The sequence below is a fragment of the Panthera uncia genome, chromosome A2, assembly GCF_023721935.1.
Source record: "Panthera uncia isolate 11264 chromosome A2, Puncia_PCG_1.0, whole genome shotgun sequence".
Classification (NCBI taxonomy): Eukaryota; Metazoa; Chordata; class Mammalia; order Carnivora; family Felidae; genus Panthera; species Panthera uncia.
In genome coordinates, this window is record NC_064816.1 from 93819723 (window position 1) to 93841724 (window position 22002).

Below are 22002 nucleotides of genomic sequence, written 5' to 3' on the forward strand. Positions count from 1 at the left end.
TTCCTAACTACAACATTGGGTCTCCAACACATTCTCCCTTCCTCTAACCATCTCAGGTATGTTCCCTCTGGGTTCAGCTCAGTCCAGGAATCCCCCAGGGTATACCCTACAATTTTGTCCTAGCTTCTGGAGCTGAAATATAGCAAGAAGGAACGCACAAAGAAGTGGCATGGACAGCAAAGGCAGAAGAACATGGTAATAAATACATTTATATAGCAAGCACAGAGGATGATTCAGCAAAGAGCAGCAGAGGCAGTCAGAGAGGTTGGACAACTGAGCCTGAAGTGTCACATATGTCAACACAAGAGATATCAAGGAGACTGGAATCAACATCCTCACATACTGCAAAAAGGTCAAAGAGAATGAGAGTTTAGAAAAGACTACTAGTCTGTGTAAAATGAGAAGTTACCGGGGACTCCTTGAAAGTGGAGTTGCAACAAAGTGACAAGAATAGAAACCAAACCGCAAAAGGTCAAGATATAGATGCAGCAAATATAGTTAATCTTAAGAACATTGGCAGGGATAGGGGAGCAAAGAGATTAAATGATATGATAGATAGACGGCGACATAGCAAGGCGGAGAGAGGGCAGGTTATCTGAGTGTGGGAAAACAGATTTTGTTCAGCTCGGGAAAAGACGCAAGGAGACAGGCAGACTAAGGATAAAGAAAGGGAGCAAACCTGATGAGACACAATGCAAGAGAAACTAGAATGGGCGAAACCAGCATTTACAAGTAAAGAAAATACCTCACGAATCAGAAACTAAGGACGAGTGAAGATAAAAACATCAGCAGGAGTACAGGAAGCTTCATGTTGAAAGGGGTTCCTCACCCTAAGAGATGAAATGTGTATTTCCTTTTTAAACTGAATTTTGAATAAAATTCTGAACTTTAATTAAATGATGAGAAATACTGAGTTCCCTTCCAAAATGGAAAAAAAAGAATACAATTCAACACCCAAGTTATTAAAAACTAACAAAGAGGCAAACAAAACCTCAGGTGAACATTTCAGTGATGCCTGCAGGTAGAAATCAAAGGCCCTAGCACCAAATAAATGATTTGATGGGTATTTAATTTTTAAAACATGCAAACTTAAGTGTACTAATTTTATATCTACTGAAAGACCAATCTTCTGGATGATCCTTCTAAGAAATGGTTGATTTGCTTAATAACTGAAGTTATGTCCTTTTATTTATTTTTATTTTTTTTAGGCAGGCTTCACGCCCAGCACAGAGCCCAATGCAGGGCTTGAACTCATGACCCCGAGATCAAGACCTGAGCTGAGATCAAGAGTCAGACCCTTACCTGACTCTGCCACCCAGGAGTCCCAAATTGTCTCCTTTTAAATCTAGGTGAAAAACACAGTCGTTACTCCCTAAATAATTTAAGCTAAAATAGGATCAGAAATGTCCATGGCCTCTTGTGGCCAAATATCTCCCCCACCCCCACTGCATTCTCTTGATCACTGGGTTCCAAAGACTACATTCTGGTCACAGAAGAATCTTGTGGGCAACTCTCTAAAAATACATATTCATACCCCAAAAAATTCGTAACAAAAAAATGTTTTAAGCACATATTCATAACTCCAACGTGGAGAGTGTAGGTACGTGGGTTACACAGTTTTATCAGGTAATTCTCATACACAATATGAACTCTAGAAGACTGAGAGAAGACCTACAAAACCCAAGGGTATATAGGATATTCACTGAGTCACATCATATGTGCCAAATGTAAGGCTGACCATAGAACTGAAAACTTTATCCACTCCTACCTCCACTTTCCCATGGATTGGAGAGTTACCATAAAGAACAGTTTGGAGTGACGGGGTCAGTTAAGCGTCTGACTTCACCTCAGGTCATGATCTCACGGTTGCTGAGTGTGAGGGCTGTCTGCTGTCAGTGCTGAGCCTGCTTTGGATGCTCTGTCCCTCTCCCTCTCTGCCCCTCCCCTGCTCACTCATGCTCTCTCTCTCAAAAATAAATTAGTATTAAAAAAATTTTCTAAAAAAAGAATGGTTTGAATATCCAGACAGCACCCCTTTTGTTCCCTCCTTTATTCTAGCCCAGTAGTTCTCAGACTATGTATGCATAAGAATTGTTGTTCAGTAAGGGAAGGGAAACAAAAATAACATAAAAACAGGGAGGGGGACAAAACATGAAAGACTCTTAAATATAGAGAACAAACAGAGTTACTGGAGGGGTTCTAGGAGAGGGGATGGGCTAAATGGGTAAGGGGCATTAAGGAATCTACTTCTGAAATCATTGTTGGATTATATGCTAACTAACTTGGATGTAAGTTTAAAAAATTTAAATAAAAATACAAAAAAAAAAAGAATTGTTCAGGGTTATAAACACAAAACTACATATATTGTACTTTATGGGTGATTTAAAGAATATACTAAGATAACTTAAATCCATGGGATTTTTATTTCTTCCACTCTGTCACGTCCTTGCCAGGTGAAGGACATTGCTTCATTGCTCATACGTTCTAGGTCCTATATAAGGGTAGTCCAGTTGGCTTTTACAAGATTCAAAAGACAAATTTGATTGGTGCCTCAGTCATTAAAAAATAGAAGCAGTGTAAGAGTTTAAACACATTCCACCAGCATCATTCTATTTTAAAGCCAGCATTGCTTTGAGCATATTCATTTTTTTTAAAAGTTCAGAGTAATCCATTTAAAGTTCCACTCTGACCACAGAAGACAGTAGTCCAATAAATCTAAATAAAAAGACAACTTTTTTATGACTCTACTCGCCAGACAGTGTCACTAAAGGCAAGGCACAACGCCACGGATGGTGTGCCTGCTTCCACATTCAAGTCTCACACCTTGAGGAAGAAATCTCAATAACATGGAAATAACTATTTGTTTTTAATTGTGTGTCCAAGACCATGGATCCAGTTGACTAGCTTCTTGTATAGAAAATTACTATAATCTGTGCAATGACAAATGCAGATATTCGCTGAAAAAAGCTACCATTTTAAAGTTTGATTTTTGTTAGAAAAGGACCAAAGCATTTCTTTTTCTGTGAGAACAAATTTCCTTAGTTAGCATGGGAAAACACAACTCAATTTAAGAATCTTTACTCTATACATAACTTATCAAGATTAAATCTAATATGCAAAAAAATTTCAACCTGTATGGACCGGTTCTTGGACTCTTTCCAAAGATAACAGACCATCCTCAGAAATCTTGAAAGAAACTCCACTGTGCTCACTGGGTTCATGATAATCTGTGCAACAATTGTACCTGGATGTGAGTTTTGCTCTGATGCATAAACACAAAAGCAAAGAATAACATGCTTACTGCGTTTACACTGCCCAAACTAAGAAGACATTCACATGATTAGCTGGCATACACAATTTAACCAATTCCTCAACAGCTCTCTCAAAAATCATCAAAGTCTGAATTAATCCAAAGGTGGCTGGCATGCCCTTAAATTCCCTTGAAACTATATAATACTTAAAGTTCGTCTTAAGATTCCATGATTTATTCTGAGTCTCGTAGCACCATGACTGACTACATTTCATCTGGCCTGGAGCAAGCACTCTCCAAAGAGACATTACTCTTTCCCAAACCTGAATAATTTGCGGACTTGAGGAGGTGGGGTTTGTTATTTAATAAAAGCAATTGAAGAGCTGTGAATGGTGACTGATTGCTGATGAGCTAATCAGAATGTCAAGGGAAAGAAATAATAAATAACGATTTACTCTGCCATTGCTGTCCAAGTAAACAGCAGGGAATGCCAAATGAAATTTAATCTGATTAACACACTCACCTTTGAACCAAACTGTCATGTCTTTCTCTGTCCACTGTCTCCTCTGTCTCTTTTCATATTTCACTTGAAGGGGGCACAGACTTTGTTTTCATAAAGTAGATAGATAGCTCATGTCCCTGACATCTGTCTGCTTTCCCCACGTCGCTGTGCTGCTTCCTGGCCCTCTGTATCTTTTCTTCCCTTCCTTTATGCAACATCCTTAATACTTTTAAAATTGTCTCTTATATTAAGATGTCTTCATATTCTTCTCTCTAGAAATGTGCATTGACATTATCATTAGCTACTGCGTTTTGAATAATAAGTGAGAGGCACTACACTAAGAGTTTATACATATTAACTGATAATCATTACATTATCAACTATGGGAAGTAGGTATTATTAGTTCCATTTTTCACTGAGGATAAAAAGACTTGGGAAATTATGGAACATACCCTGGATCATAAGTTTACTAAGTGGCAGAGTAGGACTTTGAACTTATTTCTTGGCTTACTGCAAAGTCCGTATCATCTACTCCATCAGTACTAAGCCCAAATGGTTAAATGGAAAAGCAATTTATAAACTACATACTTTTAAATGTATTTTGAAATATTATTACTAGTACATCATCTTCAGCTTATTTTTCTTTCTAGAAAAAGTAAGTTTCCCTCGACTGCTGGATTAGAAATAACTAGCAATGAGGCAATGCCCATAAAAATTAATTCCATGCATTATGTGCATGATTGCACACATGGGCATGCATGCACACACACACACACACACACACACACACACACACACACATGATTCATTAAAAGAGGAAAATTAAAAAGTTGGAAACTATGGGGGAAAAAGGCTTTGCTGAGAAGGACTATCCACTCCAACCTCAGGAAAAGATCCTCTAAAGAGAAGTGTAACAGCAGGATTTTAAACCTAGGAATGCCAAAAAAGAAGCCTCCAAACTTTGTTGAAATAGGAGTCCAGCAGGGCAAAACATAAGTGATTATTAAATATGTTTGAAAATTATTTGAATTTTATAATTTTAGCATAAGCAAGGTAAGATACTAGTCTTTGGAGTAAAATAAGGTTGGAATACAGAAAGGTAGTGTTTTGTATCAGAGTCTCTGAAGATAAGAGTGGGTTGAAATCCCAGTTTTTGTCCACTGAGCAAGTTATGCAATATCTCTGTACCTCAGTCTCCTCATCTGGTAGGGACAGTATAGTGCCCGCTTCATAAGGATGTTGTTAGTATTAAACAATACATTTAAAACCCTCAAAAGAGTGCTTTGCACATAATGATGTTCTCAGAAAAATGTGAGCTATTATTACATTTAATCTTCAACTAATATGCAGGAAATCTTATTTTTTTTTAATTTGTTTAAAGTTTATTTTTGAGAGAGAGAGTGAGAGACAGACAGAGCAGGAGTCGGGGAGGGGCAGAGAGAGAGGGAGACACAGGATCCAAAGCAGGCTCCAGGCTCTGAGCTCAGCACAGAGCCCGATGCAGGGCTCAAACTCACAGCTGTGAGATCATGACCTGAGCCGAAGTCAGCGCTCAACCGACTGAGCCACCCAGGCACAGTGAAGGAAATTTTGGATTCCTTTAAACGTGATTTCTTAAAAAGTAGACACTTAAATGAAAAAAAAATGTGACAACTGGCATTACAGACTTAAGCTTCTCTTTTTTGTTCTCATGGTCATAAGACACATGAAAAGTGATATTTCTAGAGCTGCATGTAGTAAATGCTGGAGGCTAGCTCTGACTCTCATAAACTCTTAGGTGTTTTGTTTTTTTTTTCTGAGCAAATAATACAACAGAAGCAAAATCTGCACAGGCACAAGAATCAACTTTGCATCATACATATCAAAATTGGGGCGAAAATTAAATACCCAATAAAAGAAGTGTTGATTTGATAGAATAATGGAGAAGGGACAGTTGTCCACTTCTCTTAGTAGTTTTACTCCTTTGCTCAAATAGCCTGACCAAAGCACATACTGGGTTTCCACTGCCCGGAAACAGGACTATCTGTGTTCCATCTCAGAAACGTTAGATGGATAAGGAGCACGAGTGGGACCCTTAACAAAAGGGATGCATAATATATGTACTAGTTATATGCACCATTATAATTTAATGTCCTGATCTGCAAAATGTTGGATTATTTTGAAATTAATAAAATTAGCAAACGGCAGAATACAAAATAGTATGTAGGCTATGTGAAATCTAGTGTAATAGTGCAATCTAGTGGAAAAGGATTAAAAGGCAGAGTGTAAGAGCTACCAGGTTAGGGAAGTCAAACTGTCAGGAAAATGCTGTTAAAAACACAAAAAGTACAATGCTTATAAGATTTTCCAATTAAGAAACCTCTGAAAGAGAAAGACTCTCGTATCAGTTGTTTACTTGGAACTGTCATTACTTTTCTTTATTGTACAAGCCCTGTATCACCACTGCAACGTATTCAAATAGTATAACCAGGAGGGTATGAAAAATCAAAATCCCCTCTCCCCTATCTGTGGCCTCCCTCCAGTGCCTAGGGCATCCATTCCCAAAGGGCTTTACACCTTTTCACATCTATGCATATACAGACATACGTCCTTGCACATACACACGTGCATATACACACCGTACTCTTTTCCACATAATGTGATCACAGTGTCTTCCCTTAGCATAGATCTTGAATATGTTTACGTGACATCACATCTGAAGGCTGCATAGATAGCTTTATGCCGGTGTGGCTCAATCATAATTTACGCATCAGCACCTCGCACTCAGCCGTCCAAACTAGAACTCCTGATCTTTCCTTTAAAGCCTGGACCTCTTACCGTGTTCCTCATCCCATGAATGGCAGCCCCATTCATCCTCCTCCTTTCATGACAGAAATCTAGAAATCGTCCCTGCCATCTCCTCCTGCTGATCCCCGCGGCCAATTCAATCCACGACCCACTCCCGTTGCTATTTACTCCTCAAAGTGTCCCTCCCAGCTTCATCCCCGATAGCCACACCAGCTCAGGAGGTCTCCAACTCCAGCCTGGATTACAAAAGTAGCCTTGGAAGGAGTGTGCTGCAAGCCGTTCTGACCCCTCCAACCCCTTCTTCACAAAGCAGCCAAAATGCTCTTTGTGAAATGCAAATCTGATCGTGTCCTGCTTAAACCCCTCCGAAGACTTCCCCTAGGTTTTAGGCTGAAGATTACACTCTTAAATGCAGTCTAACAGGTCCTGCAAACTCTGCTCCTTGACCTGCTAGCTCGCCTCCTTTTGTGTTGGGCTCCCTCTTCTCTGTCAGCTCCAACTCCACTGGACTTCTTCCAGCACCTTTTATTTGCCAAGTCAACCTGCCCCAGGGCCTCTACAGAGCTCTTCTTTTACCTCAAATACACCTTTCCTCTTCACCTCACTAACATTTACTCACCCTTCAGATCTGCATACTTCCTCAGAGAAGCCTTCCTTAATCCCCCTGCCTGGCTAAATCCGTTACTTAGAAATTCTAGTAGTGTTTGTAGCACTTATCACAGATCGAAGGGCACATTTATATGTGTGATTATTTGATTTATCTCTGTCAGCCCCACTAGTGTAAAAGATCCTTAATGGTTGGGACCCTATAATCCCCAGCATCTCAGAAGGGACTCAAAACCAGTTGACACCCCCAGAAAATAAATAAATAAAAGAATTTTTAGTAAAGATGACCACTCCTTTTTCTAATTTTTCATTATTGCTATCAACCCTACAATAAACATCCTTATACTTTTGCTTTTGAGCACTTTCACAAGTGTACCTATAAGCTAAACTCTTAGAAGTAAAACAGCCAGATAAAAAATAACCTTTCAGATTTTGATAAGCACATGTAGCAACCTGTTCTGTTTCCACTTCTGCGGTACCGGCCTTTGATTAGAATCAACTCTATAGCTAGAGAAAATGACAAATGTTAAAAGTGCTACACTAATTAACTATTTCATAAGAGAGAAAAACCAGCATCATTTAACCACATGTCTTACCAATTTGCTAAGGAGGAAAAAAAAAGAAAGAAAGAAACAGAGAAAAACCCCAAAAGAACACCGGGGCTATTTTTTTCTTTTCTCCTGCATTCCAAGGTAAAAGATCAACTTTGCATCTATGACTATTGCTGAAGAAACCGGAAGCTAAAATATTTCACTTTAACTACTATAGGAAAATTAACTGCGATCTCTCCTTTCAAATTCACAATAACCCCAGATCTCCATAATAATCAGAGTGGTGACCAGATGAATGAGTGAAACACTGAAGAACGGGGAAGAATTTACACCAGAGCTGCCTAACTCCTAAGCATTTTTGAAATGAACAGCTTCATTTGTCAGAAAAGAAAGTCTTCCTTCCGAAGTCACAACAGATGCCCTGGCAATTCCCGGGGTACAGAATGCTGAGGATCTATTCTCAAAATCTGATTAGTCCAAGGCAATTAAGTAGAAAGTGAGACATGCCAAAGATGAGCTCTCTGTAAGCAATAAAGCACATTTAAACCGCTATTGCATACATATTGCATAATGATTCTCAGATGAAGATCAAAAGAAAAAAAAATTCTACCCAAGTGACTCTAGAAGAAAACAGCACTTTAGCTTTACCCACGTTATTTTTCTCCAGGAACATGACATTAATAATCATGCCAACAACTTAATGTGTTGAGACTACCTATTTATTTCCTGAGACAACTTGTTCAACTTTTAAAATTTAACTTTGAGGATTATTTACTTCCCCGGCGCAGGAGCGATCACTGCATTCAAGGAATCGCAAATAGCCGCCCATGGGTCAGGTGAACGAGCGTTGACAAGCCAGAAGCTCATCTCTGAGCATTTCTCTCTCAGAAATATGAGCTCAGCACAGGACCGCCTGTGGCATCTTCAACAACTGGGAAGTGAGCCATTACAAGTTGCCCTGTGCCTTATTACAATCCCACAAAAGTGCATGGCACTTTTATAAAAGATACAGAAAATAAGAACAAACTTGTTTAACATGAAAAATATACTTAACACAGTCAGTTAGAGTGACCATGGTTCTGACCTAACAACTGGAGTGAGAAAGTTCTGGGTATGGGGCTGGGGGTGTTGGGGAGAGACAGGAGTGAAAAAAGTAGGAAAAAGTTGGTTAAAAAAGATGACTGAAGGGTAGTTTCTTCTTTCTTTACATCGCTCATCACAGTCACCCTTAGTTTTCAAGGCTCTGGAGCATAAAAATAGTTTCCATGGAGTCAGATGTATTACAGGTTATCGTGCCTCAGAAGCGGGGGGGGGGGGGGTCCTGTGTGTATACTCTATAAATTAATTTTGAGCAATCAGGTTTTCAAAGTTAGATATGGTAATCAAAATAAACGATCAACAAGCAGATGGACAGGAAAGAAAAATCTGCCACAAGACATGTTGAGACACTGAGAGTGTGCTCCTGAGATGGTCAGAATCCAGGCTAACCTGAAATGGAGAGAAGTTAAAAGGCCACAGGGTAGGAAATTACTTTTGATTGAAAGGTTTTATTTTCAATTGAAAAGCTAAAAATTATAACTAAGTATTGCAAGGTCATATAAGAGGGGTGAAAACTGCGGAAGGGAAAACTGCCCCCCATTTCCCCCAGGGTAAGAGGATCCAGCAGCCAAGGGCTTAGCTGTCCTGCACCAGCAGCCAATGGCGGTTGCTCCCCCTTAACCCTGGGCTCCCCATCATCCATGGCCACTCTGCCCGGGAAGCCAGCTCCCAGCCAGCAAGAAACACCAGGAAAGGAATAACTATAGGAAACAAGTTAAGGTCAGGACACTTTGCAGGGGAATAAAAAGGGCACAAATAAACAAACAAACAAACCCTTTAATTCTCTTCTCAGATATTCAAGTTCGAAATACAATGAAAGGGGAGGAAGGAATGTGTTAAACTGCCCTGTTTCAGCTACTTTCCAGTTGTAAGAGATCAACTTGCAACACAGAGGATTATTCTTTTCAGACAGTTTATCAGAAAAAAATAAAATGTTTCCATCACAAGTATCTCTGCTGCCCTACGCAAAAATGTTAGCATGGCCTTCAGATTAAATATTCACTGAAACAAAGGTGAATAGTTCTGAGATTTTAAAAGAAGAGACCAAGTAAAGGTGTTAAGTTGATTCCCTGGCTGAGCTGCACTGTTAGAAAGGTCTGGAGTTGAAATCCAGCTCTACTTTTCATCCACTTCTAGTTCATCCACTAGATGCTAGTTCTGTTTCCCGAAACAAACAGAAAAGAGTTTATGTCTACTTTTAGTCTTCAAGCTAAACATTTCCAGACCCTTTGAGGATACCTCCTATGACAGGATTGCCAGACCCCTCATCATCCCCACGGACTGTTCTGGAAGTTGTCTAATTTGTCAACGTCTCTCTTTAAATGTGACAGCCAGAAATGGACGCAATACTACAGATGTGGTTAATTAGAGTGGGGTACTATTCGTTTTTGTGACATATGGACACTATACTATTATCAGAATCTAAATTTGATTTTTTTTTTCTCTTTTACAGAGACATCATGCTGCTGGTTCATATTAACCTTTTTCCTCAAAGATTGCCACCACATTAAGTCACCTTCTTCCTTATACACTGATGAATTATGATGCATTTACTGCTATTAAGTATCTTTTCACATAGCATCGCAGCCTATTTAAACCACATTAAACTCTAAATTCTTGTTATCTACTTTTAACAGTTCCCCCTTTTCAAGTCATTCCTGGATTTTAAAGCAAGCATCCTAGATCTTCATCAAAGTCATTCATAAAAATGCTGGAAAAACAAAAGACCCAGGGCAAAGGGTTAGATCTTTCTCCAGGGACCACTCTTGGACCCAAACCCAGTACCCCACACACCTGGAGGGTGCTAGTTCAGCCCGCCTCATGCCCACAAAGCAATCCCGCTAATCAACACACCATCTCACCCACAAGAGCATCTCAAGCCTTAACAAATGCTTTGCTGAAAGTAAGATTCACTTATGTTTCAAAACAACGTGTAAAAAACCTATACATATTAAAATTATAGTCTTTGAAAACTACATATGCACACAGAACAAAGACTAAAAGGAAAGGAGCCTCAATGGAAATGTCTGTTCCGGTGTCAGACTGTGGAGACTGTTTTTTATTCAATACTGTGTTTACTATAGTTACATTGTTTAAAAAATTGAAGACACCAGGAATTCTTCTTAGAGAGAATGTTGCTTGGAGGCAGTTCATGTAAAACAGCTTTAAGAGACTTGAGACTCTATCTGATCCTACCAACTTGAAAACCCCAATCAAAAAATATTCAGTTAAAAAGACTTGTTGATCCTTAGGAACACTAGCTTCTTTTTTTTTTTTTTTTTTTAATTTTGCTTTCCTGTTTTTGGCATAATATTTCTGGAAATCAGAGAGATAGCAAACCAGAGAACAGTATTCTAAAGTTTAGAAAAAGCCTGGATGGGGTATATACATATAAGAGAGTGTGTGTGTGTGTGTGTGTGTGTGTGTGAGAGAGAGAGAGAGAGAGAGAGAGAGACAGACAGACAGAGACAGAGAGACAGAGAGTGAGTGACTCAGTCTGTTCATGTCTGTCTGTCTGTTATGTCTGTCTCTTTATCTATGCTGGAGAAGTTCAAAAGGATGAAAAGGAAAAAAAAAAAGTCACCATGTTTAATAGTTCTGTGAAGATTTGGACTAAAACAGAGCTCCAGCCCAAGAATCTCTAATGGACACATAAACTCGTATCATCTGTTCACCTAGAGTCCTCTTTTACACTAAGAGCAGGAAACAAGATCAGCAGTAGGATTTGCACTTTGGTGTTTAGAGCTGAGGCAAGGGTAAGGTTTAAGAAAAGGAGTCAGTAAGAGTAAGTGTACAGTTATCAAAAAAGAAAAGAAATAAAGTGGCTAGTTATTTTGGAGAAAATATCCATAAATCCTGCCCTTATTGGAATCCCAAACAATCTGAATATTTGATGGAGAATTTTTTAACTTGTCAGGGTTTCTTTACTGCCTCAGCATTTGTTTAGAGTATGGTTTTCTCAGTGGAAAACCAGCGTTATAAACTGAATACATGTTACCCTTATCTCTTTGGATGGTCTCTCACTAGGTTTCTCTGGTGCTGTCTCTTGCTATTTTTAATGTCTGAGAGCAAGACAAGTGAATATTCCACTTTGCTTAGAAATACAATTTGTCCATTGTCCTAGAAGCTAAGCTAAATACATCGGGTAAACCAACAGCTTTTAGATTTATGGAAAACCCTTATAATAAAGAGGTAAGATGAGCAAATACTAAGTCCAGTTGACAACTGAAAATTTTACTTTGCTTAGAAATAAATTTTGTCTACCACCCTAAAAGTGAAGCCAAAAGTATCTGGTAAATTAGCAGGTTCACAGATCTATAGCAAATTTTCATTTAAAATACATAAAATGTCCAACTAGAAAGTCTAATTATTTGACAAGTGAAAATTCCACTTTGTTTTGAAATACAATTTTCCCGCCACCCTAGAAATTAGGCTAAATACTTGAGGTAAGTCAACAGTTTCACAGATGGAAAATTGTCATAAAATAGGTTAAATGTCCAAAGAGAAGTCTAGCTAGTATTTGACAAGGGAAAATGCTACTTTGTTTTGAAATACAATTTTCCCATTGCACTAGAAGTTTAATACAGGTGGTCAATCAACAGCTTCATGGATCCACAGCAAATGCTCATCAAAATGAATTAAAATATCCAAATATAATGCCCAGTTATTATTTGATAAAATAAATATGCTCAGTAACACCTTTTTTTTTGCTTTACATGTAACCGTGTGCAAAATGGGTAAGAAATAGTCAACACTGAGAATATCTGAGAAAATCCAAAATTCACTTAGGAATAATAAATGTCAAAAAAGTGTTTTAAATTCTTGTCTATTAATTGGAGGGAGGCTAATGTTTTGTAAGATAACACAAATGTTATCTAAGGTATTTGTCAATGTTATATTTTTGTATTTATTTTTAATATTGTTTTGCTGTTTCAGATTTGAAAAGTCTTATCATAATTACTTATCAATGTTGTTTTTTTTTGCTCAGAAAAGTATTTCTAAGCAAAATAAAAATTATTTAATATGAAGAGAAATAAAAAACACAAGGAAATACACCAAAATGATAACTATGCGTATGTTACAATAGTGAGATCAGAGGAAATTATCAGTTATCCAGTTTTAAATATTTATGTACTAACGTTGTTCATTTAAATTTTAATTAGAAAAAGCAATTAATATTATTTCCTTTAAAAAATCTCTGTAAATTTAATGTTGTTTAACAGTTAGGTCTCTTTGGAAAGAAAATAATGAAGGAAAATTAATTTGATCTGATTTTTAATTTTTAGGAATCATACATATGTAGCTCTATGAGAAATATATGTTATTTTGGTACATGTAAATGCATAAAGAAAGTCTGAAAAAGTAAACTACATAATGTGCATGGGGATTAGTTTAGGATGAAGAAGTTACAGGTGATCTTGATTTTCTTCTTGATTTTTTTCCCAGTTTTCTGGAGTTTTATTCTCCTGAATTTTGCACAGTGAATAAAAATTCAGTATGATAAAAAATAATACTAAAGATGTTTTTATACAAAAAAATTCTGGTTAACATTTTGAAATAAAAAATGAAATTGGTTCAAAGTTATGCAAACTTTAAAAGTCTCGGGATAGATTTTTAAACTTTTATTTTCCCTACCATCTATCCTGGTTTTTAATCTCACTTTTTAGATAAAGAATATCTATCCGTTAACAAATAGGCAAACTAAATTTTCTAGATTGAAAAAAACATCTAAGGGGTTGACAGTTCGGCAGTCAGAATGGTACTCTGACAAACATAAGACATCCTAAAATTTTATCTTGCAGAAAAGGATGAACATCTTAAGATTAAAGGCACTTCTAAAAAGTACAATTGTGTTCACCCAACTTCCTAGAAAAACATCTTCCACTGTTGGAAATTTTCACTTCATTCATTCATAGATCTGATGGTCAACATTTTATTTCTGATAAAAAGTAAAATCCCAGTAATTGTGTTCCACTTTTGTTTATTCCTAGAAAAGCTAGCTTTAATTGCGATCCCTGACACCCTGTCACGTACAATGGGTCGAATTCTTATTTATCCTATATGTATAAATAATCTGTAGCAATGTTACTAAAATATACTCAATTTTAGCCTTTAAATACAAATGTGGTCATCCGCATTTCAGAAACCTCACTCAGCTGTAGACAATTGGCTTTCCATTTTAACTTAAACCTCTTTTTCTAAGATTATCAACAAATTGTCCTTTTTCTCAGACCCTGACACTTTGAGGCGCTTAAATGGAAATCCTCGTTATGGCTCTTTTTTTTTTTTTTTTTAAGCATCCTTGTTCATCAGTATTTCAGAGGTTTGCAACTCATTGCAATTTTATCTAAAGTAAAATATGTATGTTTATATGCATAAATACACACAAACATTTGTGGCCGAATCTCAGCAACACGCTTGAAAGGATTAAACATGCGGTTACCGTGACTAAATGTATTCATTCACTCTACAAGACTTAGAAAAACGTAACGTTGCAGAGAGAGCTAGGTCTCTGTGTAAACCTTGTAATCACCACTAAAAGGCCATAGCTGGGAGCCTCCGAAGCCTCCAAGCACACTGGAGGCATCCACAGCTGTTTTTAATTGTTTTTGCTTTTCAAAATAGTGCACTTGGTGGGGCAAACGCGGCTGTTTGCAGCGTCTCTGGCCCCCAGCCGGGGTTAACCCTGACCCGAACGCCCAGTTTAGCTCCCAGCATTTCACGATTCTGCTTCCCTGCTCCGTAAAATCTAAGAAAAACGAGATTTCCGCCGCCAAGAAATGCTTTTAGGAAGAAGGGGAATTAGGTGTTTCAAATGCACATTTTTGTGTTCCCTCCCGATCGGATTCAAGGAAAGAAAAAAAAGGATGTTTATGTGGAAGGGGATGCAGCTTGACACCCATTTCCTATGGCTTGTCTCCGGGCCGCAGAGCCCCATTCGTGTGGTAACGACCCCCAGAAAAATGGGCAACAACCCCCAAGTCTTTGCTTCAGGGATGGGGAGAGGTCCACCACCAGGGCTGGTAATTAGGGGTAGGGGGTGCGGTGGGAATGGAAATTGGAGACAGAATTTCTGCGCGCTCTGGGCAGGGAGGGGCCCGCGGGGGCGCCGAGAAAAAGAAAAGGCCAGGGGTCAAGGCTGAGAAGGGACTCACAGGGCCCAGGAATTGGGGTGCGGGGTGTTCTGGACAAGGGGTGTCGTGAGGATGCGGGTAGAAAGAGGGACTGGCGCCCAGAAAATGCCCCCAGGTACCCAAAACCCGGGCGGGGGATGGGGAGGCGGCGGCCTGTTGGCCCCAGGACCTCCCGTCGCGCGCGGGCCACTAACCTGTCAGCAAGAAGGTGCCAGTGGTCGCGGGGCTCATCCTGCGTGTCCCCCGACCCTGTCCCGTCCAAGCACAAGGGTCTCCCAGCTCCCACCACCGGGACAATTGCATTCTTGGCCTGACTAGGCCGGCCGTCCTCGATTCTCCCCTCCCCTCCCTTTCTTCTTTCCTCCCAGCTTGGCCAGTTCAGCATCAGCATCCTGCACCCCCTCCTTAATCCCGTACTCCCCCTAGCGGCGGGCCAGTGTAGCGTGGCCATCGCCCCCACCCCCATCCCCCAATCCCCCCCCCAACCCCCGCCCCCGCTCCCCTCCGCCCCCCTAACCCGCGGAGCACGCTGGGATTTGGCGCCCCCCTCCTCTGTTCAGCCTATATAAGGCTCCCGGTCGGCGCTCCCGGTACACGCGCTTCAACTTCGGTTGGTGTGTGTCGAAGAAACCTGACTACGACCTGGGGAGAACAGCGAAGAGGGTCCACCGAGCCTTGCGAAAGGTCCGCTGAGCGGGCTCGCGTCCGGGGCCACTCCGGGCTGCGGAGCACCCAGCGGAACCCACGCCTGGCACAGGTGTGGGACCCCGTCCTCCTGTCTTCGCAGAGGAGTCCTCGCGTGGTGAGTATGCGGTGAGGATGTTTCTTTTTTTAAGATCACATTCATTCCCTGTCCTTTTCGGGAGCTGCGGGAGATAGAGTAGTGCCCCTAAGTGTCTCCACGAAAATCTTGTCACGCCTTCACTGGCTGTACCCCAAAACAGAGTGGAGAGAGAAACCAAGCCTTCAGGGCTTTGATTTCCAGGACCCAAGTCCAGATAAGAGCTGTAGACAGATATGAGCTGCGGACAGACATGAGCTGCAGACGGATAAGAGCTACAGACCAATTTGCAATTTGTTCTTCAAATGCGCTACATAGTGATAGGCGCTACAAACTAATTGGCGCTTCAATGCGCTATAAACTGATAAGCGCTTCAAATGCACTGTAGACTGGCGCTTCAAATGCGCTACTAGCTGATGGGTGCTTCAATGCGCTACAAACTGATAAGCGCGTCAGATGCGCTATAGATGGATGGACGCTTCAATGCGCTTACAAACCATTATGGACTGCAGCAATATATGAGCTACAGACTGATGATTGATTTGCGCTTTAAATGCGCTACAAAATCTGAGCTGCAGAAGATTAGCGCTACAAAAATGATACCATTAGCACTACAACAGCGCTTCATTGTGTTACAAGGCACAGGAACTGCAGAGGTACATGAGCTGCAGAGAATTTACACCTAAAATGCGCTACAAAGTAATAACAGCTGCAGAGATATACAAGCTGCACTGTTTTATGCTATAAAGAAACCTGCTATAAAGGGACAAGAGCTGTAGAGTAAGATTACTCCGTCTTCTTAGAGGGGGACCCCACCCTTTGTCTCTAACACACCTTTTGGAATGGCTCCCACTATGTTTTTCTGCAGGACGGTTGTCTGCATGATGGTGCTGTTACACAAAATGGAGCCCCGGGCAAAAATTAGTGTTTAACATTCTGCCCACACCATTCCTGCTATAGCAGTGGAGTGGAGGGGCGCTGACTTGAGTGTAAAAGGGAATCTTTTGGTGGTGGCAGAGCGAGCTGCCTTGCCTAGTTGCGCTTGATTGAAGTGGCAGTGTAGTTGTAGTGGTGGCGCGAATGGGCGTCCAGCAACAGTTTGTGGAAACTGTTGGTTTGCTTAGTATGGGCGGGGGGGGGGGGTTGGATCTGGGGATGATTGCTCTTGTTGCATGAAATGAATCTGGCTGTTGGAGGCTGGTGGGAGGGGTTTTGGGAGGGGGGGATCGTGGGAGAGGCAAACAGCCAGTCTCAGACCTGCCCCGCCCATTCTAGTGCGCCTTCTCTGCAGTATCTGCTGAGAGCGGGCTTAGCGCCTCCCAGCGCCTACTCAGCGCGCGCCTCCTCTGCAGCGCGCCTTCCTAGAGCGCGCCTTCTAGACCATTTCTCCCCAACCCCGCCCCTCCCTAGCCCCCTCCTCTGGGTGTCTCCCCCCAGACCCCGCCTCTCCTTGAGCCCGCCTCCTCTGAGGCCTGTCCCCCAGGCCCCGCCTCCCCGTGAGCCCGCCTCCTTTGAGGCCTCTTCCCCAGGCCCCGCCTCTCCCTGAGCCCTCCCCTGAGGCCACACCCCCCAGGCCCCGCCTCTCCCTGAGCCCTTCTCCTCTGAGGTGGCTCCCCCAGACCCCACCTCCCCCTGTGAGCCCACCTCCTCTGAGGTGGCACCCCCCTGAAACCTCCCTCCCTAGGCCCGCCTCCTCTGAGGTGGCTTGCTCAAACCCCGCCTCTCCAAAGCTTGGCCCCTCCCTGAGCCAGCCTCTTCTGAGTTGGCCTACGGCCCCGCCTCCCCGGAACCCGCCTGCGCCTGCGCAGTGTGAGCCCCCAGCCCCTCCCATCAGGCCCACTCCTCTGCGCCTGCGCACTGCCTTCTCTGCCTGAGCCTGGCTGCACAGCCCCTCCCTTCTGCGGTTTCTGTGGCGCCGGTTTTGCTTTTTATCCAGCATTGTCTAATAAATATAAGAACAATAAACAAGAACAATTAGCAACAATGATAATTATACCTGGAATTTACAAGCACTTTTTACAAGTGCTTTGCATATATTAAATAACATAATCCACAATTTAAACTTGACAGTGGGTTATGAAAGGTGCTTCAGAGCATACATGGCTGGTGCCTCTAAGGGCAATCCAGCTAAATATTTTTACTATAAATGAGAAATAAGTTGTTTTAAATACTTTTAAGGTTTTTTTTGAGACACTAATGGGCATTTATGGTGGCTTACTGGAATAGGATTCTTTGGTGGATACAAAATAAGGAACAATTTGAACTGTGTTTCCTAGGAGTTTAGTGGCTTATTGGCATTGTTGGCCTTGGAGCAAGGATGAGGTGTTTATGTGTATGCCTGTGAAGCTAGGTTTTTTTTTTCTTGGAACCCTAGGGTATTAGCCCTGGCTAACTTGCCTGCATATTTATTAATTGTGCCTGGCACATGGTAGGCATTCATTAAATATGTGTTAAATGACCAGAGTAAATTGGTTTATTCAGTGCCTTCTTTGGTGTCTGCAGGTGTTTTCTGGTTTTTTTTCTGTGGTGCTTTGCTGTGCTGGATTGTCCAAGGCATTGCTAGCCTTATTTCTCACACTTAATAGGATCTTTAAAAAAAAAAGCGTGTATGTATGTATACATATATATATATATATATATATATATATATATATACTTTAAACTCCAATAATGCAAGCTGTAATTATAATTAAAAAAAACTATTTTAATTTAAAATATTCAGAAGAATTAGCTTTTTTAAAATAAAAAGCAAAAACTAATTATTTAAATATTTAAATTTGGGGTGAGTGGATTACTTACTGGTGGTACATAATTTTCATTTAAAATTTGTATAATGTAAAAACATTTTGAACATAGTTGAACATTTTAGCTGGCATTGCTAAACTTTTTTATTAAACCAATTTATGCCTTACTTTTAGTCATATGTACCATGTTTATGTTTCTAACTAAATGAAGAAATTTTAAAACCTCATTTATCTTGATACTTTTATACATACTTATAATTACAGCTTTCAGTAAGTCCCCATGCCCACCTTGCTACCCTGACCCTCCCCCCCCCCCAACTCCTCTTAGGAAATTCTGTGTCTGCATTTTTTTAAAGTTCAAAACAATGGTCAAAATGTGCATATTAATATAATTTGCATTTCACAAATAGTACACAGAGTACTAAAAAAGAAATTGGGACTTTTGAAAATGTAAAGCAATTAAGAGTTGCTTAATGAAGTGTCATTTCCTAATGAGATGTTTAATGTGTGACAGTTTTGGACCACTATTACTCTTTGATATGTTTGGGGAACGGAAGTTTTTAGAAGTCATCCTGAATAGTCAGAGATGAATTAAATGTATTTAATTCCTATATAGACTAGCAGTGAATTCTTTTTCATATGTAAAGGTGACATCTGTCCCATGTGGCTCGGCTCTATGCTATGTATCCTTTCAGGTTTTCCTAAAACCTGACTGCACCTCCCCAGTACAGCCCCTCATAAGGGGGGTTTAAAGAGCCATAGTTCTATAATTCAAATCAAGTCATAATGCTCCTGTTTCTATGTTAACTGGTGCTCTAGTTACTGTTTAAATATTTTAAAACTTTATTTACACAAATGTTAACCTGCCTGCCCACTATCCTATCACTTTTAAAGTTGAAACCAATCTTCTCTGGACAGTCATCTCCTTTAGGATTTAGAACCCCACCCCAAAATTTAAAACCCCAGAGGTGGGCACCTGAAACCTGATCTTGGTAAAGGTCAGGGGTCTCAAACTGGTGACCTTGCAGGCCAAATAAGACCCTTAATTTGTTTGACCAGCACTGGAATACAATTTTTTTTAAAGAATTGAATGTCTTTGGGGAGGGGGGGCATGCGTCCCCAAATTACAGTCACAGCCTCCTCCTTGACCTGTCTTAACTTCAGGTCCTTTTCACTTTTATGGTACCTTCCTGTCTACTAAAAGCATTTGAATTTTAAACGCTTATTATTGATCTTCTGATTCCCCAAACAATACAATGATTGCTGATTTCTGAACATGTTGTTATATCTGTCCTATTATTGTATTTTGCAGATATTAAAACCCATCAGATCTGGGCCTCAATAAAACTCATCTCAGTGACTGTGATTGACATGTAGGTTGTTAACCTTCCTGACCTGGGTCAGGCAGTGCCAGGCCATGCTCTGAATGCCTTTCCAGAATTTTGAAAGTATTGTCTGGATGACAGAAGTGGCACCCGAGTCACCTGACTTGTGCTTATTAGTTGTTGTTTAATGGGACATTAAAACTCTTAATTTTGTAAATAAAAAGTCCACTATTTTGTAACCTTATATTCTGAGTGTCACCAATACAGTTATCTCCAAGGAGTTGGAAATGAAACAGTGTCACAGGTTATGATGTATTGCATCTTCTAGTTTTTCTGCATTTTTAGACTATTTAGAATATTTAATCTTAAATGTCAATTAAAACTATTAAAATGGCACAGTAATTCTGTCCCTTAAAGATTCTGCTTGGGGGCTTGGAGGGAGATTCTGCTTGCTGTATAGCCACTCCTTGGAGTAGGGAGGGGGAGGGTAGGGGAGGGGCCTAAAGGATTATGAGGGGTCTTAAGGAAGAGGAAGGAAAGGGTATTTCTCTACACCCAGGGTCAAGGCTGAAGTGTACAGCCATCATTTTTGATTATCACGTTGTTTTTTTTTCTTATGCCCTATTGATTGAAATGTTAGCTATTTTTCACCTAACTTCTTTGAATAACACATGTTTATCTTTGTGGGTTGTAAATAATATAATTAATTTAGTGTCCATTTTGCCTTGATGAGTCAGAGAGGAAAAGGTGGCCAAGACTGCCAAGTTAAAATTGTAGTGAATAGGCAGTCTGCCTGCTTTGTATATTATATTTTTAAACTTTTGAGCACTTTTCTAAAGTTTTCCAAATATGAGAATTTAATGCTCATTGTAAAGTTATTAAAAAAATTACTCTAAATACACTTAGCCCTATTTTTAGGAAGTACATAGGCACTGTTGGATCATTTATTTTAGGTGTGATTTATTGTCGCCATACCCATAATTAGGAACCTTTAATCCCCCAACCCCGCCATGCGCCATATATCCACTCACCACCTAGGAGTGCAGCCCTATCCTGCTCTAAATTACAAACTTTTTGTTTGGTGGGACTGTGCTGACAAATTTTGTTTAAAAACGAGAAATTGCAAACTGGTGACCTGGAAGTCAAATGAGGTCCTGGATTTGTTCAACCTACGGTGTATACAAAAATAATTTAAAAATTTAGGTGGAAAATGTATGCCTAGGTTGCTATAGTTGCAGCCCCTCCCTATTTTAATCTTAGCCTCTTTACACAGAATGTTACATTTCTATTTTCTTATTAATAACTTTATTAATAACTATCAATAACTTATTAATAACTTTAATAACTATTAATAATGTAATAACTAACAGTTATTAAATATTCACCCTGTGCCTTACCTGCATTGTTTAATTAAATCTATACTGTAAGTTTTTGAGTGTCCAATTTGATAGCTCAGCTCCTCCTAAGAGGCATCAATTAATATTTGCTGATTGATCGTATAATAAGGAGGGAAACTGATATACACATGTTGCTGCTCAGTGCCACTTCTGTCCCACAGGGAATTCTCTTTGGGAAGTCAAATTGTGGTCAGAAAAGTAATTTAGATAATCTTGTGGGTTTTGTGGCAGTTGTTGTTGTTTGTTTTGATAATCATTTACCTTCTGCATGGAGGTAGACCACATGACAGTTGGCCAAAGTGCCCCCTTCCCCCAGAGTTGATGAATATAGGCATTGTGATTTTAAGCCCCCACCTTTTTTTTTTTTTTTTTTTGGTTCCCTATTAGCTGGAATATTAGCTGTGTTTCAGGTAACTTGTCTAATAACAGTTAATCATTTTGGCTTTACTTTGTGGTTTTATTCTGACTGGGTCTTTGACTTGAGAGGTTTTTGCTGTGCTCTCTTGATACAGAGTTGTTTGTTTACAATGTCTCAGTGTTCTTTTCTAGTCGGTGAAGGGAAGCTTGCTGTTGATATAGTTATGTGTTGTTGAGTCATAATGAACAGGTGACATTTGAGGAGGAAAAGGTTATTTGGATTTTTAAAAAATGGGGTGCTTTTTGTTATGCTTTGTTTAATTGATTAATTTCTTTCTCCCCTTTTCAAGGTTTGCATTTCTTTATTAATTACTGATGTAAACAAGTAGGGCAAAGAGATACTTTAAATACTCATGTATTTAAAGTATTTTTGGTGGATACTTTAAATACTCATGTATTTAAAGTATTTT

General features: G+C 40.0%; 2 protein-coding genes across 3 annotated transcripts in view; one reads left to right on the top strand and one right to left on the bottom strand.

The window, feature by feature from the left end:
* The window catches only part of SGCE (sarcoglycan epsilon), a 69047-nt gene extending 53732 nt beyond the window's left edge, over positions 1 to 15315 (bottom strand). Inside the window, exon 1 of one of the 2 annotated variants that reach the window (XM_049641485.1) lies at positions 15123 to 15307. In XM_049641485.1, coding sequence (XP_049497442.1) covers positions 15123 to 15231 — 109 coding nt within the window. In that variant the 5' untranslated portion in view covers positions 15232 to 15307. Of the gene's footprint in view, positions 1 to 15122 lie in introns of both variants that reach the window. The other variant, XM_049641486.1, reaches the window with a different exon arrangement.
* Positions 15316 to 15469: 154 nt separating this feature from the next.
* PEG10 (paternally expressed 10) overlaps positions 15470 to 22002 on the top strand; it is a 13112-nt gene continuing 6579 nt past the window's right edge. The window contains 1 exon segment of the mRNA XM_049641483.1: positions 15470 to 15741. Within this exon segment, the coding sequence (XP_049497440.1) occupies positions 15737 to 15741 (5 nt within the window). The 5' untranslated portion in view covers positions 15470 to 15736.